Raw genomic sequence first — 26,140 nt, 5'->3', positions numbered from 1 at the left:
GCACACAAAGTGCTGAGCAGGGGGAAGAAAAACTTCTGGCTTCCTCCAAGATCAGCACCTTAAGGATTCCCATTTTTTTTTTTCCTGTCAGCAACACGAGTGAAGCGGAAAAAGAAAAGCCCTCAGGGTCTGGATCTCCCACTTTTGAGGGGCTGGAGGGGCTTGGGGCAATCAGGGTTTTGTGCCCATTGCAATGCCAGGCACAAACAGGGGCTGGGTGGGGAATGGATGGAGAAAAGCCTAAAGAGGAGGATTTGGGGGTGTTGAGGGAAGGATTTTGGGTGGTGTTGGCACCCAGAGACCAACAACACCCTGGGCTGCAGCAAGAGACCTGACCAGGACATCAAGGGAGGTGATTCTGCTTCTCCTCTGCCCTCCTGAGTCCTCATCTGGAGTTCTGGATCCAGCTCTGGGGTCCCCTGACACAAGATTTGTTGGAGCAAGTTCAGGGGAGGCCACAGAGCTGCTCCAAGGGCTGGAGCCAGGCTGGGAGAGCTGGGAATGTTCACCTGGAGAAGAGAAGGCTCCAGGGAGAGCTGAGAGCCCCTTGCAGGGCCTGAAGGGGCTCCAGGAGAGCTGGAGAGGGACTGGGGACAAGGCATGGAGGGACAGGACACAGGGAATGGCTTTGGGCTGGAAAAGTGTGGATTTAAGTGGGATATTGGGAAGGAATTCCTGGCTGGGAGGGTGGGGAGGGGCTGGAATGGAATTCCCAGAGAAGCTGTGGCTGCCCCTGGATCCCTGGAAGTGTCCAAGGCCAGGTTGGAGCAACCTGGGCTAGTGGAAGGTGTCCCTGCCCATGGCAGGGCGTGGCACTGGATGGGATTTAAAGGTCTTTTTCAACCCGAACCATTCCATGACTTTATGAAATGACATTACGGACATCAGCTGGGAGGAGGCACCACCAGGTGACTCCAGTTGGAGGTGCTGACTTCCAACATCTCAGACTGCTGCTTCTGCCATACCCCACATCCATCCTCAACTTGCAATCCCAGAATCCCAGAGTCTGGAAAAGCCCTCCCAGCCCATGGATCCCCCCTGTGCCCGATGCCCACCTTGTCCCCCAGCCCAGAGCACTGAGTGCCACGGCCAGGCCTTCCTGGGACACCTCCAGGGCTGGGCACTCCAAACCTCCCTGGGCAGCCCCTGCCAAGGCCTCACCACCCTTTCCAGGCAGAAATTCCTCTGTAAAGGAAAAAAAAAACAAAACACCTCCAAATCTCCCCTTTCCCTCAATTCCAGAGACCTCTAAAAACATCAACCAGCCTTTAGTTATCCAGGAGCTGGATGTTCTCAGCTCCTGGTGCTGCCACTGATTGTATGTCCCAGAAATCATTTAATCTCTTTTTGACCCAGTTCTAGAGCTGGGCAAATATTGATTTATATTTTTTTTGGTTATGTTATTGTTCACTTGCCAAACTTGGGGGAAAAAAAAACAAACCTGCTTTAGGCCAAGCTTCAGTGAAATGGAGATTTGTTGTTACCACTGGGTTCCTGATTTTGTTCAAATATCACCATTTTGGCTGCTTCGACTCCAGACTCAAAATATTTATCTTGTTGTGCTTAATCTCTTCATTAAATATGCAAAACCCCCAATCAAAATATTGGAGGCACGACAACGACAGTTTAACGAGATTCCAAGGGAAGGGAACTCTCCTGCAGTTCTCTCCAAGTCTTTTTCCCCCCCATTTCTCAGATGCTGCTATTTCCACATGATAAATTAGCCATGGAAAATAAAAATTAAATAAAGCAAGAGCTCAACTGGGCCCTGATGGTCAAATCCAAAGGAGGGAAGCAAAGCTTGATGAACCTTGTCCTGTCTATTTTTAATTAATGCCTTTTGATCCATCAACTATTTGGAGGACATAAACCCCAGGAAATACATATTTTTTCAAGTTTATATAAAATAAATAAGGAGTTTTAGGTAGGTCTTAAACTCCTGGAGCCCCAAACTCAACTGGCACCATCAAGGATGGTCATCACCCTGTGACCACTGGAGAAATCACCAGCACTTCCCAAAATCTACTTGTTCCAAACACCAGCAGGGAAAGATTGTGATCAAACCCCTCAGAAACCACCACTGGGACGTTGTATCAGATATATCCTGATAAATATTCATTCTCCTGACACTCATCTGAGAGAGGAATCCATGCAATCATCAGTGATCCTCACGTGCCAGCTCAGGATGTCAGGAAAGATGTGCAATTATAGGTCTGCCTTTAGATCCATCAACTATGTATTTGTAGGACATAAATCCCATGAAATATGTATTTTTTTTAAGGTTTATATATATATATCAGATAAGGATTTCTAGGTAGTTTTTAATCTGTTGGAGCCCCAAACTCAACTGGCACCATCAAGATGTGACCACTGGAGGAATCACCAACATCTCCAAAAATCTGCTTGTTCCAAACACCAGCAGGGAAAGATTGTGATCAAATCCTCAGAAACCACCATTGGGAGATTATCTCAGATATATCCTGATAAATATTCATTCTCCTGACACTCATCTGAGAGAGGAATCCATGGAATCATCAGTGATCCTCACGTGCAAGCTCAGGATGTCAGGAAAGATGGGCAATTTTAATCCTGCCTTTAGATTCATCAACTATGTGTTTGTAGGACGTAAATCCCAAGAAATATATATTTTTTAAGGTTTATATAAAGCAGATAAGTATTTCTAGGTAGTTTTTAACCTGCTGGAGCCCAAACTCAACTGGCACCATCAAGGATGGTCATCACCCTGTGACCACTGGAGGAATCACCAGCATCTCCCAAAATCTACTTGTTCCAGACACCAGCAGGGAAAGATTGTGATCAAACCCCTCAAAAACCACCACTGGGACATTGTATCAGATATATCCTGATAAATATTCATTCTTTTGACACTCATCTGAGAGAGGAATCCATGGAATCATCAGTGATCCTCACGTGCCAGCTCAGGATGTCAGGCAAGATGTGCAATTTTAGTCCTGCCACAGCACTCAAGGGGTATTTAATGCCTTGATTTGGTGGAACATTTGTTGCTTTCCCAGGCAGATGCCAACACTTCTATTCCAAGAAAATAATCCCCTCCTGATTAGCAAAATGTCTCCAGTTCCTCCATATGTTGGGAGAGAAGGAACTGCCCCACTCAAAGAGTTATGAAAACAAGTTAAAAAGTGGCTTTTGGGATGCTGAGCTCCCACTGAGCTGTGATATTTGGGAGAAGAGCAGGTCTGGAGATCCAAGGAAGCTCGTGGGTGGGAAAACAGAAGCTCTGTCACCGGGGCCTTTAATGTCATAATTACTTTTCACGTTGATTAATTGCTCGTCAGCGCTCGAGGGGGAGGAACCACGCGAAGCTCTGTGATTTCCATGGCAAAAAATGAGGGAGAAAAAGCATGGAATACCCTCCAGCTGAATCCTCCTGCTCAGTACTTCAAGTGAGGAACCTGCTCTGCAGGTTGGAGACCTCCTTGAGGCTGCAGAGCCCAACCACGGTGGGATTTGAGGACCTGGGTCGGATTTTGGCACAACTCCGGAGATCCCACGGATGTCCTGAATTCCAGGGAGCTCAGCAGATGTCCCTGGGATGTCACCTCCATGGACAGACCATCTGAGCCATCCACAGGGGTTGGGAAGTGCTCTCCAGCCACCCGAAGTGTTCCAACCCCCCCCAAAAGCCAATTCCACACGTGCCCACTCCTCTTTTGGGGATGAGGAGAGGTTTTTTGTGGGATTAAGGAAGGGATTTCCTGGGCACACCAAGCTCAGCTGGAGCTTAGGCTGGAAGTTGAGTAGCCCAACTGGATTTTATGGGATCTGGATGCTCTCAGGAAGGATCAGAACACCTGAGCTGGGGTAATTATGGAATCACAGAATCATTAAGGTTGGAAAAGCCTCCTGAGGTCGAGTCCAACCATCCCCCAGCACTGCCAAGGCCACCACTGCCCCATGTCCTCAAGTGCCACATCCACCCAGCTTTTAAATCCCTCCAGGGATTCCTCTTTTCTCCTCCAGACATTTTTATTTCCAGCTCTTTCCTTTACATTCTCACCAAATCCATTTAAGCATAACCAAGGGAATTCAAGCTCGATTTTCCATGGATTTATATTCCCCATGGCCAAAGAATCACCAATACAACCACAACCAAGGGAATTCAAGCTTCACTTTCCATGGATTCATATCTTCCCATAATCAAAGAAACACTTTGCCAGTACAAGGGAATTCAAGCTTCACTTTCCATGGATTCATATCTCCCATGGTCAAAGTAACACCCCACCAATACAACCATAACCAAGGAATTAAAGTTTGACTTTCCATGGATTCATATCTCCCACAGCCAAAGAAACAACACTTTACCAGCACAAGGGAATTCAAGCTTGACTTTCCATGAATTTATATCCCCCATGGTTCAGGACACACCCCACCAATACAATCATAACCCAGGGAACTCTTTTCCATGGATTTATAATCCCCCACAACCAAAGAAACACTTTATCAATACAACCATAACCAAGGGAATTCAAGCTTGACTTTCCATGGATTCATAACCCCCATGGACAAAGAAACACTTTACCAGCATAAGGGAATTATAGCTTGACTTTCCATGGATTTATATCCCCCATGGCCAAAGAAACACCAATACAACCATAACCCAGGGAATTCTTTCCATGGATTTATATCCCCCATGGCCAAAAAAAAACCCACCCCACCAATTCAAGCAGAACAAAGGGAATTAAAACATCCCTGGAGAAGTCAACTTCTGCTTCCTTCCCAATCAGCCCAGAACTGCTCCAAATCCAAGGGGATTGACTGGAAAGAGCTGGAAGAGCTCCTGGAGGAACCTGGGAAGAGGAGGAAGAAGTTTTCCTGCAAGGATCCCAGGGACACATATCCAGAGGAGAGCAGCCTGCTGTGCTCAGACAGCCAAGTGCCTTTTGAAATTCCAAGGAATTTGCCCTCTGCCTGAAGGTTTTCCTGCAAAATCTTGCTGATATCCCTTTATTTAGCACTTATGTAACATGTACTGGGGATTGGAATGTTCAGCCTCACGAGCTCCAGAGCTCCTGCACGGCACCAAACAATGGGCCCGAAAATAATCTCCAATTTTGCCTCCTTTTCTTTCCCCAGAGACTTGGGAAAAAAAAAATTAAAAAAAAAAAAAGGATTCTTCAGCACTGATTTACCTGAAATATGGTTGGTTAAAAAAATAACAAAACTCTCCCAGTTGTTCCAGGGAGAGATTCCATCCAGGGGATATAAAAAGAAACCACTGGAGTAACTTTGGCTGTTGGGATTTGCTTGAGCAGAGTGATGTCACTGCTCCCTTCTGGATACAATTCCCGTTAAATGAGAGCTGTTTCCCTGGAATGAAGGATGGTGGCACACAGGAATGCAGCAGAAAAAGAAAATATTCACATAGTTCAACCCCTGTGTCAATTAATGACACCCCCTAATGAGATTCTCCCTCATGATATTCACTTGATATGTTAAAAACACAGAGCTCCAAAGCTCCTGTGATGCCCCAGATCCTAAAAAAATTGGGTGAGAAACATCAAAGATTTATAACACTGGGTCCTTCCTAAATTTTTGATGGGTTTCCAGCCTTTTCCAGCCCTTCTTCCTCCTTCCACCACTTCAGTGGGAGGTGTTTCTGCCCATGGCATGGGCTGGAATGAGGTGGGATTTAAGGTCCCTTTCAACCCAAACTGTTCCATGATTCTATGATTTTTGGAAAGGATTTAATATCCAACATCCCTCCTATCCCATCTCTCCCTGCCCTCTGGCAGTGGGAAGCCATTCCCTGTGTCCTGTCCCTCCATCCCTTGTCCACAGTCTCTCTCCATCTTTCCTGGAGATCCTTCAGGTCCTGCAAGGCCACAATCAGGTCACCCCAAAGCTTCTCCTCTCCAAGCTGGACAATCCCAGCTCTCCCAGCCTTTCCTCCCAGCAGAGCTGCTCCATCCTCTGATCATCCTGGAGCCTCCCTGGACTCTCTCCAGCAGCTCCATGTCCTTCCTGTGCTGGAGACAGAGCTCCCCATCATCCCACACTCCGTGTCTTGCTTGGACAAAATCACATCACACCTTTTCCAGGGCTTTTCCAGTGATTTAGTGAAGCCTTTCAAGGAGCTGGTCCCACCTCAGGGCTACATGTGATTCCTGCAGCGTTCTGCATTGACAGGGGGATGGAAAAGCCTCCACCTGCTCCAGACTTCCTTTGATGTGCAGCTTTTCCAAGGAATAAAAGGCTGGTTTACCCCTGGGCAGAGTGTTCAGGTTCATTAGGCTGAGCCTAAATCCCATTAGCAAAGAAGAGGATCTACATACAAAAGTGGCAGCGCTGTGGTGGAGCTCTCCCTGCTCCTGGATCTTCAAGGATACACCGGGAAAAAGAGCCACAATATCTCACCCACGAGATATTTACAACACTCTGGTACCTACTGGCCAAAAAAAAAATAACCCTCTGAGTGATAAATAGGAGCAGGAATTCCCTGGAGCATGGAAATGAAGGGCCACAGCTGCAGGATCCTGAGCCTGCCCTTCATCTTCCCAAAATCATTCCAGCTGCCTCAGAGGAGCAGATGGAAAGACAGAGGAGCCAAGCCTTGGATCCCAGCTCAGACAGGGAGAGACAACTCACACAGCACCTTCCATGTTTTTATTAGGATTTCCCAGCTCCCTCCAGATGCCACATTCCCAACTCCCTGGCACAGCACAGGCCCTGCTCTGCACACCCCACTTGGGACTTAGGATCGGTTTGAAATCTTTGGGGTTTTGGTTCTACCCCAAAACAGCTGCAGGACCCAGAGCACATCCCTTATTTCCCAAAATCATTCCAGCTGCCTCAGAGGAGCAGATGGAGAGCCAGAGGAGCCAAGCCTTGGATCCCAGCTCAGACAGGGAGAGACAACTCATCCAGCACCTTGGCCAGCAGATTCCACGTTTTCATTAGGATTTCCCAGCTCCCTCCAGATGCCACATTCCCAACTCCCTGGCACAGCCCAGACTCTGCTCTGCACACCCCACGGGGCCCCTTGGGGTCACTCTGAAGTGTTTGGGGTTTGGTTCTACCCCAAAACACCTGCAGGACCCAGAGCACATCCCTCATCTTCCCAAACTCATCCCGGATCCCTCAGATCAGCAGATGGAGAGCCAGAGGAGCCAAGCCTTGGATCCCAGCTCAGACAGGCAGGGACAACTCATCCAGCACATTCCATGTTTTCATTAGGATTTCCCAGTTCCCTCCAGGTGCCACATTCCCAACTCCCTGGCACAGCACAGGCTCTGCTCTGCACATCCCACGGGGTCCCTTGGGGTCAGTTTGAAATTTTGGGGGTTTGGTTCTATCACAAAACATCAGACAAGTTTAAAAAACACACGGTGTTGGAGCAACCTGGGCTAGTAGAAGGTGTCCCTGCCCATGATAGGGGTGGCACTGGATGGGTTTTAAGGTCCTTCCAACCCAACCTATTCTGGGACTCCATAAATGCAGTTTTTAGTGAACTCAGGTATAACTGGAACTCCTGTAACAGCAAAGCATCCAGTGCCTTCTCCCAGAGCTCCCAGGAATCCATTTCTCAGCACAGTGACAGATAGATTGTTTGGGATTTGCTTTTCAAAAGCCAGGAACTGAGCCAGCCACGTGCACAGGGTGGGAGACACGGAGCAGCTCAGCTTCCCTGCTCCTGGAAGACACACTCAGGTGAGCAGGAACTCTCCAGCTCCATGAGCCAGCAGTGAGGAACAGACCCAGGGATGGCATGGATGAGTAATCCTCATTTTCCTACAAGAGCACAGCAATAAATCACTCGGCCACAGGCTGCTGAAATCCGAACACAGGCACTGCTCCCAGGGCTGGGAGAGCTGGGGAGGGTTCCCCTGGAGAAGAGAAGGTTCCAGGGAGAGCTGAGAGCCCCTTGCAGGGCCTAAAGGGGCTCCAGGAGAGCTGGAGAGGGACTGGGGACAAGGGATGGAGGGACAGGACACAGGGAATGGCTTCCCACTGCCAGAGGTTGAAAATAAAACCGGCTCAGACTGTGATTTACTCACTGCCCATGTGCGAAAATAAGAGATACCTTGGAGGAGAGAACATGTTAAATCCCTTTATTTCCAGAGGTTCTGGTGCAAAAGCTCCCTGTTGTGCCTGAGACACCCTCAAACTGAGCTGCTCTGCCCATTTCTGCCTAATTTTGCCCAATTCAGCTACTCTGCCTTCCTAAATTCCCTCCTCAGTTCCCCATCCCTGTCATTCCCTCCAAAAATCCATCCCAATAACCATCATCCCAACCTTATAAGACTTCCAGGAGTTGTTTTCCTACCCCGTGCCACTGCTTGTGCTGAGGCAGAGCTGGTCCCTGCAGGGATGGTTTGGGACACAACTTCATTGTGTGCCAGGTTGAGGAGAAAAAGGAACCCATAAACTCCCCTGAAACCCTTCAAGGCAGCTCAGAGTCCCCAAAACCCCCCTCAGAGCCTGAGGAAAAGGAGATGAACTTCAACATTCACCTTAACACCAAAGCACACCAACAAACCCTAAAGACAATTATTCCCTGAACGCATTCCTAGACTTATTTTAGGATCAGGAAAGAGATGTAGTGTCCTTATCCCAAAAAAACCACAGTCCACAGGACCTCAGAGTACACAATAAAACACTTTTATTCCTCAGCTGGGCTGGGTTTCAGCATTTCACAATCCCTCAAACCCTTCCAGGATTAAGCATTGCTGTTCCTGGGCTGTTTTCCCTTATTCCTACACCATGCCCTGAACAGGTTGCACCAATTTAGGATATTTTTCTATCACTGGGCTGCACCAATTTAGGATATTTTTCCATCCCTGAGGCTCCAGACTGTTCCAGTCACACCCAGACCATGGCAGAGGTTGCTCAGATGATGCAAAGTTCAAAGAGGGTTTTTTTTTCCCCCCCCACCCCCCAAAGCAAAGGAGAATGGATTCTGTGGAATTCCAACAGCAGGTTTTTCCCTAAAAGTCAAAGTGTTGGGAGTGTTCAAGACCAGGAGCAACCTGGGGGTGGAATAAGTTGATATTTAAGGTCCCTTCCAACCCCAACCAGTTTGAGGGGTTTAAGAGTTGAGGATTTAAGAGTTTTTCACTGAGATAATTGAAACCCAAATGCGATGCTCCCTCATTTCTCCCTCTGCTCAAGTCTGGAAGGAGTTTGTTGGGGTTTTTTTGCCTTATTTCTTTGATGCACTGAAGATATTCCAAGAAAATTCAGCCAGCCAACCCCAGCCTTTGATTCCCCCTTCTTTCCTCCTAAAAAACCTCATTTTCACCTTCCTCCTCTACAAAGGCACCGAGCTGCCAAGCCCTGCAGAGCTGCTGGATATTCCTTTGAATTCCTAATTTATTTTTTTTTTAAAAAAGGCAGAGAAAGTAAAAAAGTGGGAAATGTTCCACTGGACCTTCTAGAAACTTCCCCCTGCAGTCAGGCAGCAGCTCAGAGCTCCCCGTGCTCCATATCCCTGCAGCTCCAGAAGGGAAAAGCCGATGGAATTCTCACTAAAAGACATCGAATCTCCCGCATTTTCCACGCCTTTGTGAGAGCCAAAACGATCCTTTAATGCTTCTTAGAGTATTTAATAATCCTCCTCCTTTTGTTGGGCTATTTTTTTTTCCTCCCCCTTAAATGAAACACCACCGTGACAGCTTCCTAAGGACCTGCTAATTATTGTCATTTACATCTCAATAAATCCTTGGAAGCTCTGCCAGGAGCTGGGATCCCACTGGGACAGGTGATGCACAAACCCACCCTAAAGGCTCTGCAGGCCAAGGAAAAATCTGTCTCATAAAAAAATAAGGAAAAATTCCAGTTTTTAGCTCCTTGCTGAAGCTCTTTTTTTTTTTTCCTTAGGACTCTCCACCCTAAATATTCCCTCACTGGCCTCCATCACACCCTCCAAAAGGTTTTTTAAATTGGGAAAACACCCTTTTCCCAGATTTTGAGAGTTTTAATAATCCAAGAACCTTGAGAGCTTTAATAATCCAGGAACTTCTGTGTTTCCCTTTTCCCTTGGGATATCCAAGACCAGGCACCTCTGAAGTATCCCCAAGACAATCCAGGTCCATACAAGGCCAAAATAAGTTTATTCCAGCTGATCCATGGTATCCCCCAGGTTTGTCAGAGTTTTGATTCAACCATCCCTGTGTTTTGGGGAAGTTTTAGGACCCTTTGAATGTGAAATATGGAATTAATGACACAACCCTGCAGTGGGAAAAGGGCATTTCCTGCTCCAAGTGGGCAGCTGGAAACTGGAAATCTTCCTGGACATAAATCAACCCTGAGAAGATCTTAATTCCACCGAGGATTTGGTCCTTACTCAGAATCATGGAATTGTTTAGGATGGAAAAGCCCTTTGAGATCCTGGAGTCCAACCATCCCCCAGCACTGCCAAGGCCACCACTACCCCATGTCCCCAAGTGCCACATCCACAGGGTTTGGAAATCCCTCCAGGGATTGAGATTTCACCCTATCCAGGGCTGGACAACCCCTTTCCATGGAGAAATTTTCCCAATATCCAACCTAAACTTCCCCTGGCACAGCTTGGGGCTGTTTCCTCTCAAGCTGTCCCTCGTTCCCTGGGAGGAGATCCCAAATCCCACCTCACCAGAGCCTTCCTGGGAAGAGATTCCAAACTCATTATAATCAGGAACTTCTCTAACACCACAGACAGTCAAGAGCATCTCCCAGCAATGCAGGAAGTTTGATCCTTTGGGAATACTGGACATCCAAAGGTTTGGGAGCAGCATCCAAGCAGCAAACCCCACACACTGCAGAAGTTAAATTTCCAGCACAAATCCCATGGGAAAAGTCCTAAGTATCCTACAACAGGTTTGGGACGGAAGGGACCTAAAAGACCATCCTGTTCCATGGGCAGGGACACCTTCCACTATTCCAGGTTGCTCCAACCTGACCTTGGACACTTCCAGGGATCCAGGGGCAGCCACAGCTTCTCTGGGAATTCCATCCCACCCCTCCCCACCAAGAATTCCTTCCCAATATCCCATCCACTCCCCCTTGTACCAGCACTTCCTGGCACACAAAGGTAAATTCCTGACAGAGCATTTTAGAACAACTAGAAAACATTTCAAGGTTTTGACACTTTTTTAAAGAGCAACAGCTCCGTTTCTCACTTGGAAATGCCTGTTGGAAGGTTCCCTTCTGCTTTAGAGCACAGCACTCAAAGGTAAAAAAAACAAATAACCTCCAAAACAGGACAACCCCCAGCACATTCCCACTTTTCCCCAAACGCTCTGATCCCCTGGGAGAGCTCCTGCAGCTCTTGGAAAGTCACAACTCACTCCAAACCCCAGGAGTTTCCAGGAGGTTCCACCTCAGGCAACTCAGCCCAGACACTCAAAGCTCCTCAAAGCACATTTTTGCCTCTTTTCCCTTCTGGAATTCAGTCCAAGCCCCTGGGATAACCTGGAGCAGCAGCAGCAGAGCAAGCCCAGAGGCACAAACACAGCACTGGGAGCACACACCTGATTTCCAGGACCAAATATTGGAGCTGCACATCCAACTGGGAAAAAAGGGAAGGGAAGGTCACTTGTCCAGCCCTGGAACAGCTGGAGTTCCCATCCCTGGGGAGATTTAAAAAAATAAATCCAAATAACCTCCAAAACAGAACAACCCCCAGCACATTCCCACTTTTCCCAAACGCTCTGATCCCCTGGGAGAGCTCCTGCAGCTCTTGGAAAGTCACAACTCACTCCAAACCCCTCCGGATTCACCCCTGCAGGAGGTTCCACCTCAGGCAGCTCAGCCCAGACACTCAGAGCTCCTCAAAGCACATTTTTCTCTCTTCCCTTCTGGAATTCAGCCCTGGTTGCCATCCCATAATGCCCAGGAGTCCAAGGAATTCTCACAGCCCAGAGGGGGAAGATCTCCAGGCACAGCAAGAACCACATCAAACATCCCCTGCTGTTCCCAGCCCGGGCACCCCCAGCTCAGCCCTGCTCAGGGCACAGGCACAGCCATGGTACACAAGGAAAAATTCCTGGAAGAACAAGAACAAAATTCCTGGAAGAACAGGTTATCCCATGTAGGATTGGAGAGAGCAGCTCGTTCCCATCCACCCCAAACACACCAGGTGTGGTTTCTTGCTCCACGTGGGACATTTCTCCCCTCTCCTCCCACAAAATTTTTATTCCAGCAAGAAAAAGGATAAATTCCAAAGCTTGACACATTCCATGAGTTCCTCACAGTCTTTCTGAACAACTAGAAAGCATTTCAATGTTTTGACACTTTTTTAAAGAGCAACAGCTCCGTTTCTCACTTGGAAATGCCTGTTGGAAGGTTCCCTTCTGCTTTAGAGCACAGCACTCAAGGGTAAAAAAAAAACAAATAACATCCAAAACAGGACAACCCCCAGCACATTCCCACTTTTCCCAAACACTCTGATCCCCTGGGAGAGCTCCTGCAACTCTTGGAAAGTCACAACTCACTCCAAACCCTCCTGAGTCCCCCCTGCAGGAGGTTCCACCTCAGGCAGCTCAGCCCAGACACTCAGAGCTCCTCAAAGCACATTTGTCTCTCTTCCCCTCTGGAATTCAGTCCAAACCCTCGGGATAACCTGGAGCAGCAGCAGCAGAGCAAGCCCAGAGGCACAAACACAGCACTGGGAGCACACACCTGATTTCCAGGACCAAATATTGGAGCTGCACATCCAACTGGGAAAAAGGGAAGGGAAGGTCACTTGTCCAGCCCTGGCACAGCTGGAGTTCCCATCCCTGGGGGATTTAAAAAAAAAATCCAAATAACCTCCAAAACAGGACAACCCCCAGCACATTCCCACTTTTCCTAAACGCTCCGATCCCCTGGGAGAGCTCCTGCAGCTCTTGGAAAGTCACAACTCACTCCAAACCCCAGGAGTTTCCACCTCAGGCAGCTCAGCCCAGACACTCAAAGCTCCTCAAAGCACATTTTTGCCTCTTTTCCCTTCTGGAATTCAGTGCAAGCCCCTGGGATAACCTGGAGCAGCAACAGCAGAGCAAGCCCAGAGGCACAAATGGGACCAGAACATTCCTGCAGAGTCACCACAAAACTCCTGCAGGACCTGGAGTGGAGATCCCACTGAAAGAACTGAGCTCCACGACCAAAAAACCCCCTCCATGCCCACATTTTAAATCACTGCCACAAAACACAGCTCTCCCAAACACACCTTTTCCTTTCTTTTCAGGCAAATGGATCACTGGAATGAAAGAAAGAAAACTTACTTTGGGAAAAGCAGAACAACTGGAGCCCCAGAACTTCAGTGCTCCCTCTAAAGCTGCTCCTTGGGGAAGGAAAACACACCCCCCCCTCAGTCTGGCTGAGCTTTAAGGGATGGTCAGAATGAATTCCAGGTGTGGGGAGGGCGGGAAAAGGGAGTGGGAGCAGCTCTGGTTGGGCCCTGAGCTAATGAGGGGGGTCAGGGCAGCTGAGGGGGGGCTCCAGCTGAACCTCATTGGGATAATTCCCTTTTTCTGCCTCTGAACTCTCTGCTGGAGCAGGTGTAGCTCGTGAACACGGATTGCACACAGGGATGGAGCAGGCACAGACTCCTCCTCTGGAATGAAGCATCCCTGCAAAAATGGCAGGATTGCTCATCCAGCTGCTCAGTCAGGCTTTTATCTCCCTGGCTCTTTGATCCCTGTCTCCCAGACCCGTGGGCCACCAGCCAGAATTAGTCAGAGAAAACACATCAGGAATAAAAAGTTTTCCTGGAGGTCTCCAAGCCCTGCCCAAGGTGGTGTGAGCTCACACCAGGCCCTGCCCTGAGCTCCCTTCCCACCTGGATATTCAAATATTCATGAAATAAGAAGTGACTCCACAAGTTTAACTCCGTTTAATCCATGAACTCCATTGAATCCAGGATATTACTCCATTGAATCCAGGATATTAATCCAGGCTGTGGATTCCTGCAGGGAAGCTGTGCTGGGACACAAACACACACGGATGGAGCAGGCACAGCTCCCATGGACTCCACACACGGATGGAGCAGGCACAGACTCCTCCTCTGCAATGAAGCATCCCTGCAAAAATGGCAGGATTGCTCATCCAGCTGCTCAGTCAGGCTTTTATCTCCCTGCCTCTTTGATCCCTGTCTCCCAGACCCGTGGGCCACCAGCCAGAATTAGTCAGGAATAAAATCCTGTGGTGGTTCCACCTTCCAGAATCAACTTCCCAGAATCCCAGAACCTGCTGAGCTGGAAGGGACCCCTAAGGACCATCCAGTCCAACCCTCAGCCCTGCACAGGAACATCCCCAAGAGTCCCCCCCTGTGCCCCAGAGGATCATCCAAACCCTCCTGGAGCTCTGGCAGCCTTGGGGCCGTGCCCACTGCCCTGGGGAGCCTGGGCAGTGCCAACCACCCTCTGGAAAAGACCCTTTCCCTGAGATCCAACCTGATGTGAGCCTGTAAGGAAGTTCAAGACAACTCCTCAGTCCTTCAACCTTCCATGGAAGTGAGGAGCCCTCCTGGAAGGAGGTACCTCCTGGCCACTCTTCTCCCAGGCTGCTCCCATAGTCTTGGAAGAAAGTTCTCCTTCCAGAAAAGCTTCAAAACCTGTCTGAGAAGCAGCAAAGTGCCTGCTCTCCATTCCCAGCTATATTTAGTGAGGACATTATTTATGGAGATGGCAGGAAATAATTCATCTGGATCCAGACAGAACTCGAAATTGGAAAGAGGGGCTATAAAAAGAGAAAGTGAAAAAAAAAAAAAAACCCCTGAAGGGATGGGATGGTGGGGACTGGGTCAGACCCGGGTCATGGGGACCAAGAGAGCTGCCTTCCCTCACACAGCTGCTCTCAAAATCCCCTTTTAACCACAAAAGAAAGTCATTCCATGGATAAAAAACATGGTTGAAGTAATAAATTATGTTCCTGAGCCCAGTGGCAGGATCCTGGTGCTGGCAGAGGGTGGAAAGCACTGGGTGAGACTCGGCCATGAGGACCAAGAGAGCTGCCTTCCCTCACACAGCTGCTCTCAAAATCCCCTTTTAACCACAAAAAAAAGTCATTCCATGTATAAAAAACATGGTTGAAGTAATAAATTTTGTCCCTGAGTCCATCCAAGGGAGAGTGGCAGGATCCTGGTGCTGGCGAGGGGAGGAGAGCACTGGGTCAGACCCAGGTCATGGGGACCAAGAGAGCTGCCTTCCCTCACACAGCTGCTCTCAAAATCCCCTTTTAACCACAAAAGAAAGTCCTTCCAGGTACAAAAAACCACGATTTAAGGAACAACTTGTGTCCCTGAGTCCATCCAAGAGACAGTGGTAGGATCCTGGTGCTGACAAGGGGAGGAGAGCACTGGGTCAGGCTCGGTCATGGGGACCAAGAAAGCTGCCTTCCCTCACACAGCTGCTTTCAAAATCCCCTTTTAACCACAAAAATAAGTAATTCCATGTATAAAAAACATGGTTGAAGTAATAAATTATGTCCTGAGCCCATCCAAGGGACAGTGGCAGGATCCTGGTGCTGACAAGGGGAGGAGAGCACTGGGTCATGGGGACCAAGAGAGCTGCCTTTCCTCACACAGCTGCTCTCAAAATGCCCTTTTTAACAAAAAAAAAAGTCCTTCCAGGTACAAAAAACCATGATTTAAGGAACAATTTGTGTCCCTGAGTCCATCCAAGGGAGAGTGGCAGGATCCTGGTGCTGGCAGGGGGAGGAAAGCAACATCCTCCCTGCTGGAATCTTCATCCTGCTGGGTGTGTCTCCCCATCCAAAAGGGATTTTTCCACTGGAGGGAGGGGATAGAAAGCAAAAGAGCTCATTCCTGACAAGAATACACATACAAATACATGGATATATAGGCTGGCAGGGATCAACTCATCCCTTCACTGAAGGGGATCCCAGGAAATATTTGAGGGATGTGGAAAACAGAAGCGAATTTTAATAATTTCCCTTTCCTTCCTCCCCAGCAGTTCATCAGGCTGATTCTAATTAAACTGCACTTGGCTCTTCTGGGCCCACAGAGCTTTTAATTTAGGAGTTTAAGGGCTTGTTCCTCACCACCAGATTCCCTCCAAATCTCCCCTGCATGGACTCAAAGGCAACATTTGGAGCAGGAGATGCATCAGGGTGAGATGTGCTGCTCCAGCAGAGCAGGGAGGCAGCTCCCTGCGTGCCAGGAGCATTCCTGGAGCTGTCCAGCACATCCCAGGATGCACCAAAGCTCATGGAATTCTCCGGGTTAAATCCCATCATCTCCTCCACGTTTACTGAGCACCGGTAGGATTTAAGTCGAGATTTGCACCCTAAACCCCAAACCATCACCTCAGGGCACACCCAGCCCTAAAAATACACGGACCAGCAGCTACCAGAGCCTCTCTTCTGGAATCCCAGCCCCTTACCTATGGCACAACGAGAACCTCGGGAGCAGAGTCCATCCCAATCCACAAAAACCCACAAGGGACGTTTCCCAGCTCCTCACGCTCCCAGGTTTGGCTTCTCCAGCTGAAGTTCCTCCGAAATCCCAGTGTAAACATCCCCGGGATGGGAGAGGGAGGAGGAGATCCCTCTGCAGGGCTCAGCGAAGAGTTAAAAATCCCGAGGACCCCTTGGCTCCCGCGGGAGCTCGTGGAGCGGGGCGGGCGGTGGAGGAGCTCTCCCGGCTCCGCATAATTCCTCCCCTGTTCCCAAGGGCTGCCGCGCTTCCCTGGGCACAATGTCCGGGATTGTGTGGGGGTTAAACCGGCCCGCACAACGCCTGCATTCACACCCAGCGAGCTCCATGGAAATCACATCCATGGAAATGATTCCTCTCCACCAAAACACCCTCCCAACCCCGCGCGTTGCGGGGCTGGTGATCCATTTCTGGGGATCCAGAGGCTTCTCCGGCCGGGCTAAAAACCTTTCTAAAGGTGAAAAAAAGCTCTTCTTAAGAGCGATTTCATTTTTCCAGGTCTTTTTTTTTTTTTTCATCCTTCCAAGCCACTCGTTCTCCCGGGGCAGCGCCAGGGGAAGGGCAGGGCAGAGCAGACGCTCCCAGCTCCAAAGCCAGCGATCCTTAATCCTCCCCCTCCCCACGAGCTGAGCGCCACTAAATAATCACCGGCCTTTCAAAGAGGCAGCCGGAGGCGGTGGAAGATCCTTCCCGACGCCTCCTGACCCCGCTCCACCTCCCCAGGGACACAAAGGGTTTTATCGGCCCCCGATCCAGCCGGGAAGGGGCAGATCCAGGCTTTGGGTTTCCCGATTCCAACCCGTTCCCTGATTAAACCTCCGACCGCGGCAAATATTTAAGGCTGTTAGGTAACGTTTGGGAGCTCGGCACGGGGAAGCAGGACAATCTCTGTGGCGTTTAACACGTTCAATCCTTCACTTCCAGGTTTTTCTGAGAGAATCCTCGTTGTTCCCGTGGCCCTGGAGGCTTCTCCCGGCGCTTCCCACTCCCCCGGCCTTGCTGCAGAGCCCTCTGAGAACTGTCACTGCTCATTCCATTGGTGATTTCTGGAGGTATTTATGCCCATCCCGAGGTTCTCCACAGCTGCAAGGGGGGGATGTCCAGCACTTTTTACTCCAGGAGCTGGCCTAAAACACGGCACAGGGGTGCACAGAGGGATGAACCATCACACACTGTGACATACCTGCTGTTCCCAGACATGCAAAACTCCTCCTCTGTAGCTGCCCTGCTTCATTCCGGCTGAAATAATGGGAAAAAGGACTAAAAGCTCTGCAAGGAGTGAGCAAAACATGCCCCAGTGGCCCCAGTGTCACCGGGTGCTGGGTTACACACCCCCCCCACGCAGCAACATCTCACCCAGTGGGTACCACAGCTCACTGTGGTGGCTTGGAAACAGCTTCCCGGAGTCACAAAGTGTTGGATCTGCCCCTGGAGCGATCATTCCCCATGATTCCCACACCAGCAGAACGCTGGCAGGGTCTCCCTGCTCCCAGCCATCCCTCCAGCCCCCCACCCCGGAGCTGGAAGCACTCAGGCTCTTCAGGCTCATATCCAGGCATTCCCTAACTGCTCCTCGCTCCACAGGGCACAGATTTGGCCTCTGGGGACACCCCCTGCACCCCGAGTCCCCAGTGATCCCCCAGGATGGGGCAGGTCAGCACCAGACACAGAAATGTCACCAGACCCAGAAATGTCACCAGACACAGAAATCCTCTCTCCGCTCTCCCCAAAACTCCCCCGTTTTGCTGAGCCGTGTCTTGGCTGCTGAAACCAAGCCCTGTGTGCCCCCTCAGCCTCCTCCTTGAGCCATCTCTGCTCTGGCAGCTCGAGGTTGGGTGAAAGGAGAACCGTCATGTCCTCAATACCTACATTTTCTGCTTTATTAACAGAGCAAGTCATGCATAATGGAAAGGGGGGGGGGAAGTGCAGCCCCGCAGCACTGGAGTTCTTCTGGGTTGTTTGGCCAAGAAAACAAGCTGGGCAAGGCAGAGCTGAAGGACTGTGTGTCTTCCCAGGGATCTGAGCAGCTCTGCTCTCCCCCCATCCCACGGGGAAGCACAGAGAGGGGGATGGTGGGCCCTGCCCTGGCTCCATCCCTGACGTGCCCCTCGGCCTCAGAATTCCCAGGTTCCTGGTGTTTTGCCTCATTTCCCCCTCAGGATCAGCTCTGTGAGCGGCTTTTTTCATCCCAGCTTTCCTGTTCACAGGGAGGTGAAGGATGGGACGTGCAGCCAGACATCATGGCACGTTAATTTGGATTTTTTCTGTGGCCTCAGAAGAAGCAAACGTGGCTCGTTTTGCATTTCCAGGCAGCAGAGCAGCTCCCAAGTGCAGCTGTGCTGCCGTGCCAGGCGCTGTGCCAGCACAGTGGCCCTTCCCTACACCTCCAGCACTGGCACCTCCCCGGAGAATCCACGGCAGCCTGGGCAGTGCCCATCGCCAGGGAGATCCGTGCCAGGGCTCAGGTCCTCCCGTGGGATGAGACACGACCTCCAGGGGAGGAACTGGAGAGAACTTGGAGCAGCAGAACCCGAAGGATGGGTCTGAGGGACCTGCAGAGCACCAAGTTCTCCGGGCAGGGCTGGGAAGAGGGGCAGGGCACGGGAAGGATGGATGGATGGACATGGGAATGTGCCAGTTGGAGAAACCCCTTCCTTTCAGAGGGTCCACTCGCAGAAGGGACACAAAACCAGGCAAGAAATGGGTTAACCCGGCAAAAACCTCCCTGACTGCACCACGGCAGAAGCAGAGCTGTGAGGAGCTCGGAATCTTCAAAAAAGAAAAGGACAAAAAAACTCCCTCAAATCCCACAAACCTGTTTGCCCAAAGCGACAAGGACCGAGCCCCCCCCCGGGGTCCAGGGGGCCACCTTCAAACCCTGCCTTCCCAAAATGGCCCTGGTGCTCTGATCGGGCTCCTCGGGGGCTTCAGGGGGCCCGCCGGGCTCGGCGGTTTTTTTGGCAGAGCGCTGCCCAGACATTCTCCAGCCGACCTTCGGGAGTCAATGAAGACACGACGAATTCCCGTGGAAGCGCTTTCCGCCACGGAGCAGCCACACATGACTGACTTCACAACACTCCCCCTCCCCCCCTTCCCCCTCCGGCTCTCACCAGCCCTTCCCTCCTCGTCCTTAACCTAAATAAGGCGTCACATCGCCCAGGATGCGAAGGCAGCGTCGCCGAACCAAAGTCTTACTACAAATCCCGTGTGTGACATCGATCCCGAGCTCGGGCCGCGGCCAGAGCTCCCTTTTCCTCTTCCCGAACAAGCCCTCTCCTATTCACCACAGCGATGCTATTCCAGAGCATCCAACAATATGTGCCTGTGTGTTGGGAAGGCAGCGAGCCCCGGCACTGCCAGCGCCGATACCCGCGCGACAGTCATTCACCAGCGAGCAGAGCCCCTCAGACATCTTCGATCGCGTCGAAATTTCGCAAAATTAAGGGAAAAGAAGTGGGGGGGCTCGTCTCTAAAAGCGGGTGGGAAGCGAATCTCGGAGCGGCGGAGAGCAGGGGCTCGGGGGAGAGGGTGCCACACCGAGCGTTTGCTGGCGAATTCATGAAGTCTCCTCGGCCCCGAGTGTCAGAGCTCCCGGCAGCACCGCACCGGCCCCAGCCCCGCTTACATAAACCCCCCGCTCCGGCCGGGGTACCGCCGGGGACGGGGCATTGGCACAGCCGCGGCATCACCGGGGCCGGGGCATCACCAGAACCGAGGCATCACCAGGGCCGGGGCATCACTGGGGCCAGAGTATCACCAGAACCAGGGCATCGCTGGGGCCGGGGCATCGACACAACCGGGGCATCACTGGGGCCAGAGTATCACCAGAACCGAGGCATCACCGGGGCCGGGGCATCGTCACAACCAGGGCATCACTGGGGCCAGAGTATCACCAGAACCAGGGCATCGCTGGGGCCGGGGCATCGACACAACCGGGGCATCACTGGGGCCAGGGTATCACCGCGAGGGGGGCATCGCCACAACCGGGGCATCATTAGAACCGGGGCATCACCAGAACCGGGGCGTCAGTGGGGTCGGGACGCCACTGGGACCGGGGCATCACTGGGGCCGGGGCGTCACCGCGGGGGGGCATCGCCACAACCGGGGCATCGTTAGAACCGGGGCAACGCCGTGATCGGGACCGAAGCATCACCACGGCCGGGGCATCCACAGAACCTGGGCATCACCAGAGCAGGGGCACCAGCGGCACCGAGGCATCACAGCGGCCGAGGCACAGCCAGGACCAGCCGGGGCAGCGCCGGGACCGGCGCACCGAGCAGCATCCTCGGTCCGGGCGTCGCCAAGCGGGGCCAACTCCGGGGCGAGCAAGGGAGGGAGGGAGGGAGGGGGAGAAGCAACAAGACCCGCGGACCCCGCTCGGCCGCCCAGGACCGTGTGACACGAGCGGGGCAGGCGATGCCGCCGGTGATATGCAAGTCACGGGCGGGGGGAGCGGGGATGGGGAGAGCGGGGATGGGGAGAGCGGGGATGGGGAGAGCGAGGATGGAGGCGCCGAGCCGCCCGCGGGGCCGGCGCGCCCCCGGCGGAGCCCCGGGAAGTTTGCGGCGGCTTCTCCCCCGCCCGTGGCTCCTCCGCGGCCGCGGGCGGCAGCGCCGCCGGTGACAAGCGCGGCAGTCCCGGGAGCTCCGCTGGCGCGGAGCATCCCCGCGGCGGGGGCAGCGGCAGGACCGGCTGCAGCCCCCCGAACATCCCCCCCCCCCACCTCCCCGGTTTTCGCCGTGAAAAATGTCAGCGTCTCATGGCAACGCCGCTGCCCCCGCGCTGCCTCCGCCGGCTCCCGCGGAGCTCAGCGCTGTCGTGCCCCGTCCCCCCCCCCCCGCCTCCTCCCGCCCTTCCGCCCCGGCGACAGTCGCGACAAGGTCACGCGGCGCCCCGCACTCACCGTACACCCCTTGGCCGGAGCTGCCCTCCAGCAGAACCGTCAGCAGCCCCAGCAGCCCGATGGCCACATCCATCTTCACGTGAGCATCCACATATCCAGCCCGGCGGGGCGGGGGGGGGCCGCGCAGCGCCCGCCGGAGCCCCGCGCTCCGCTGCGGCCGAGCCGCGCACGCCCGCGCAGGCAGGGCGGCGGGGGCAGGCGGCGGGCACCGCGCCGGTCCTCCTCCTCCTCCTCCTCCTCCTCCTCCTCCTCCTCCGCCTTCCTCCTCCGCCTCCGCCTCCTCCTCCTCCTCCTCCTCTTCCTCCTCCTCCTCCTCCCGCAGCGCAGAGCGAGCCCCGCTCGGGGCAGCACCGGCCCGCGCCCGCGGCAGCCCCCGCACCCTCAGGGCTGCGGCCGCCGCCGCCGCCGCCTCCCGGGCCCGCCGAGCGCCGCGCGGGGCCGCCGCAGCAGCCGCCGGAGCCCCGCGGCCATCAGAGGCCCCCGCAGCGCCGCGGCCCCCGCATGGTGCGCGGGGCTCGGGGCCGCCGGGGGCTGCGCGGGGAGGGTCGGCGGGGCTGCGGCGCGGCGGGGGCGGCCCCTTCTCTCTCGCTCGCTCGGCTCGCTCTCAGCGCGGCTGCGGCGCCGCGCCCATGGCGGGGGCTGCGCGGGGGCTGCGCGGGGCTCCCCCGCGGGCTGGGCGCGCAGGGTTGCGGGCGCTGCGAGCGGAGAGCGCGGCGGGGCCGTCACGTTGTGCTGATACGTGCGGGGCCGGCAGCCGCAGCCCGCCGACGTCAAAGCTGCGTGGCTGTCGCTGCTGCGCGCCTTCGTCCGCCTCCTCCTCCTCCTCCACCGCCGCCGCCGCCGCCGCCGCCCCCTCCGGGCCCCCGCGGCTCCAACAGCGCCAGCGGGCGCGCAGGGATGTGCGGGGATGTGCGCGGGGTGTCCCGCTCCGCTCCGGGATGCGCGGAGCGGTGCGACCCTCCCAGCCCCGGGATGCGCGGAGCGGTGTGATCCGTTCTACCCCGGGATGCGCGGAGAGATGTGACCCTCCCCGCCCCGGGATGCGCGGAGCGGTGTGATCCGTTCTTCCCCGGGATGCGCGGAGCGGTGCAACCCTCCCAGCCCCAGGATGCGCGGAGGGATGTGACCCTCCCAGCCCCGGGATGCGCGGAGCGGTGTGACCCGTTCTACCCCGGTGTGACCCGTTCTACCCCGGGATGTGCGGGGCGATGTGACCCGCGCTACCCTGCGATACCCGGCACGGTGCGGCCCCCGCTTCCCGCTCTGTCCCGGGATGCGCGGAGCGCCGTGTCCCGCACGGAGCCGGGATGCGCGGAGCGGTGCGACCCGCGCTGCCCGGCGGTGGGTGTGGGGGGGGTCCCGCTCAGCCCCGGGGTGCGCGGGGGGGTCCCGCTGTGCCGCGGGATGCGCGGGGCGGTGCGGGACGGACAGTGAGGGGCGCGCTGGCTCCGCGCTCCGCTCCCCGCTGCCGGGGAGGGGGGTCTGGCCCGCCCAGCTCCCGCACATCCCGGGCTGCGCTCCCGCGCTGGGATTGCTGATACCAGTTTCTTAACCGTGACCCTGCTGCCCCCCCCGGGTGCCCACCATCCCACCCCACTCCCTCCCTGCCCGGCTCTGGGGGCACCCCCCGGCTCAGACCTCCCCTCAGTTGTCACACCCCCCGTGGGTGCCCCGGGGGCAGCAGCGCCGCTGTCCCGGCCTCCACTGCCCAAAAACTGGCTCAAAGCTGAGCGTCCCGGGGCGCTGGGATAAGGACAGTCACAGCCTGGGGGCTCCCACACCCCACAGTGCCAGGGGTGGCACAGGGAGGGGCACAAAGGGCTACTCTGTGTGTCCCAGGCAGCTGAGGCACCTCAAACATCGGGTTTTCAACTGCTCATTCCTTCCCTTTGGTGATGTTTGCCCCCCATCAAGTATCTGAGACCCCCTCAGCGATGTTTGGCCTCCATCAAGTATCTGAGACCCCTCACTGGCCCCCAGCACCTTCCCAAGCTGCCTGAGGCCCTCCCTACATTTTGGGATCCATGGGATTTGTGCTGGTGAAGGTCTGTTGCCTCTAATTTCCCAGAGCAAACCAAAGATTTTTTGGGAAGTGACTGCCCCCATCCTCTCCCCTTTTTTCCATGTTTTCTGCAGGGATTGTCCCTAATCCATGGACACTTTGGCCACAGTGACATTCAGCTCCCTCCTCTGTGTGTTCCCTGCAGCTGAGCCACCTCAACCACTGGGTTTACCTGGTTTTTCACCCCTTTCGTGGTGTTTGGACTCCATCAAGTATCTGAGACCCCTCACTGGCCCCCAGCACCTTCCCAAGCTGCCTGAGGCCCTCCCTACATTTTGGGATCCATGGGATTTGTGCTGCTGAAGGTCTCTCACTTCCAATTTCCCTAAACAAACCAAGGATTTTTTTGGGAAGTGACTGCCCCCATCCTCTCCCCTTTTTCCTTGTTTTCTGCAAGGACTGCCCCTAATCCATGGACACCTCAGCCACAGTGACATTCAGCTCCCTCCTCTGCCTGCAGCACTGAAGGATTAGTGCTCCAGGCCAGGGAAAAGTGACGGGCTCTGGAAGGAACAATTGCACTGTCAGGGTTTCTTCTGACCCTGCTGGCACGAGGCAAGACACTGTTAACAAGGCTTGGATGCTTCCAGTGCTCTCCTGGCCTCTGGAGACAGGCCTCAAGGGGCTCAGAGCATCCAATCCATCCCTTGGAAACACACTGGTGGATGCAAGGGGGAAAATTCCCTCTTCCCAACCAAAAATTGTTGTGCTCAAAATTCCGCGTCCCCCTCGAGGGACACGAGGTTTTGTGCTGTTCCAGATACTCCACTGCCTCTGGCTGCATCTCTCCACCTTCCCTGGTTGGCCTCCCTAGGAAGGGACTCCCTGGCTCCACCTGATGCTCTTTTTTTATCTGTCTGTCAGCTGCGAGGAGAATTTGGGATCATCTCCCTCAGCAGATCTCCGGGGGTTGCGCTCCCAGCGTGGCCTTCAACCTTCAGCTGCCTCTTGGTTTTTCTCTGCCTCCAGCCTCTCCATCCTGCCAAAATGACCCTCAAAAAGCAACAGTTGGGCCACATCTGGGTTGTGATCACCCATGGTTAAATCTGAGATCCTCACAGAACAGACGTGTCCTGAAGATGTGGAATCATTCCCTGGCTGCTCTACCCCGTGGGACAGTCACGTCCCCTTTCTCCCTCCTGTGTCCACCATGAACATGGACATGATCCCAAAGCTCTTCTGACCTTGAAAGGAGTGTTTTCTTCACCTGTAAAGTTCCATCCTGGGCAGATCTTGGAGGAGAAGCCAAGATACTTCATGTGGAGGTGGTAGGAAGAGGGAAATGCACCCTATTATCTGCTTTGTAGGTTGAACATCCTAAAGGTTTGGTCCTTTCTCACCCTATTTCCAGCCCTTCCATGGGCTGGAAGAATCCAAGCTTCTTCCAGCACAGACATGTGGGTTGATCCTGAGGGTTGGAATCATTCCCTGGCTGCTCTGCCCTGTGGGACAATCATGTCCCCTTTCCTCCTGTGTCCAGCAATCCCACATCATGAACATGGACATGCTCCCAAAGCTCTTCTGACCTTGGAAGGAGTGTTTTCTTCACCTGTAAAGCTCCATCCTGGGCAGGTCTTGGAGGAGAAGCCAAGATACTTCAAGTGGAGGTGGTAGGAAGAGGGAAATGCACCTCTGTAGGATTTTTTGTCCTCTGTAGGATTGTTTTGTCCTTTGTAGGATTGTTTGGTCTTTCTCACCCTGTTTCCAGCCCTTCCATGGGCTGGAAGAATCCAAGCTCCTCCCAGCACAGACACGTGGGTTGATCCTTAGGGTTGGAATCATTCCCTGGCTGCTCTGCCCTGTGGAACACCCATGGAAAGGATGTTTTTTAGCACACCATTGACAGGATTTCATGGAAGTTCAGGCTTTGGCACCTAATAAATAAATAAATTAACCTTCCCCAAAAAGCCTGGAAATTTGTGAAAATAACTCTCAATCTGAAGTGAAGCAGGTGCATAAATTTCTGTGCATTAAATGCCCACATGGTTCCCACTGAACAGATCATCTGACAGGGCTTTTTTGGAAAGTGTCTTGTTCTTAAATGTTTAAATATCACGGCTCCTGCTGGGATCTGCTTGAGGATGTTAAGCTGGGAAGCCAAACCCAACAGGGTCTCACTCCCCAGGAATTCACTGCAGGAAAAAAAAGAGGAATTAAAATAACTCCCCAAGTCAGAGCTGAGTGTCCCAAATCGCTCTGGGAATTAAACAGGGATGGAGTTTTTTCCCTGAGGAAATAATTGAGCTGGGAATTGTTCTGGGGGGGAATTCAGCTGGTCTGGGGTGTTCCCAGGACCAGGATTTGTGGTTTGATTTGGGAGGGAAAAGGTGTCACCACTTCACCCTGCAAATGCCACTTTAGGGCTTTTATTTATCACTGGAGGCTCATCTGTGATTTTTAACCCCGAAACAAGTTGTTCTTTCCCAGAATCCCGGGATTTTGGGCCACCCCACGCTGAGAACATCAGGTTGCTCTTCCTTTATGAAAGGGAAAAAATGAAAATACGCACAGAGGGGGCTGGTTTTAACTCCTGAATGTTCCTCAGTCCAAGGGGCAGAATTCAGAATATGAGTGTAGAGGATAAAAAGGCTTTGGATCCCAAGGAATTTCCCATGGGAAGGAATGGCAGGGTTATCCCTCACCTTCTTCCAGCACAGGTCACCATCATTCCAGCCTGGATGTTACCCACTGGGTGTGTCATTCCACGCTCCAAGCAAAATATTCCGTGTAAATGAAATCCACTGTTCTTTTCTTCCCCCAGGAATAAGGAACCACGAGG

At 53.3% G+C, this 26,140-nt stretch overlaps 1 protein-coding gene across 1 annotated transcript in view; it reads right to left on the bottom strand.

Annotated features, from left to right (window-relative positions):
* LOC116788458 (MAM domain-containing glycosylphosphatidylinositol anchor protein 2-like) overlaps positions 1-21,455 on the bottom strand; it is a 196,872-nt gene extending 175,417 nt beyond the window's left edge. Inside the window, exon 1 of the mRNA XM_032691301.1 lies at positions 21,300-21,455. Coding sequence (XP_032547192.1) covers positions 21,300-21,372 — 73 coding nt within the window. The 5' untranslated portion in view covers positions 21,373-21,455. The remainder of the gene's footprint in view (positions 1-21,299) is intronic.
* Positions 21,456-26,140: the final 4,685 nt, after the last annotated feature.

The sequence above is a fragment of the Chiroxiphia lanceolata genome, chromosome 6 (genome assembly GCF_009829145.1).
Source record: "Chiroxiphia lanceolata isolate bChiLan1 chromosome 6, bChiLan1.pri, whole genome shotgun sequence".
In the NCBI taxonomy this organism is placed as follows: domain Eukaryota; kingdom Metazoa; phylum Chordata; class Aves; order Passeriformes; family Pipridae; genus Chiroxiphia; species Chiroxiphia lanceolata.
This window is presented reverse-complemented; position numbering and strand designations above follow the sequence as displayed.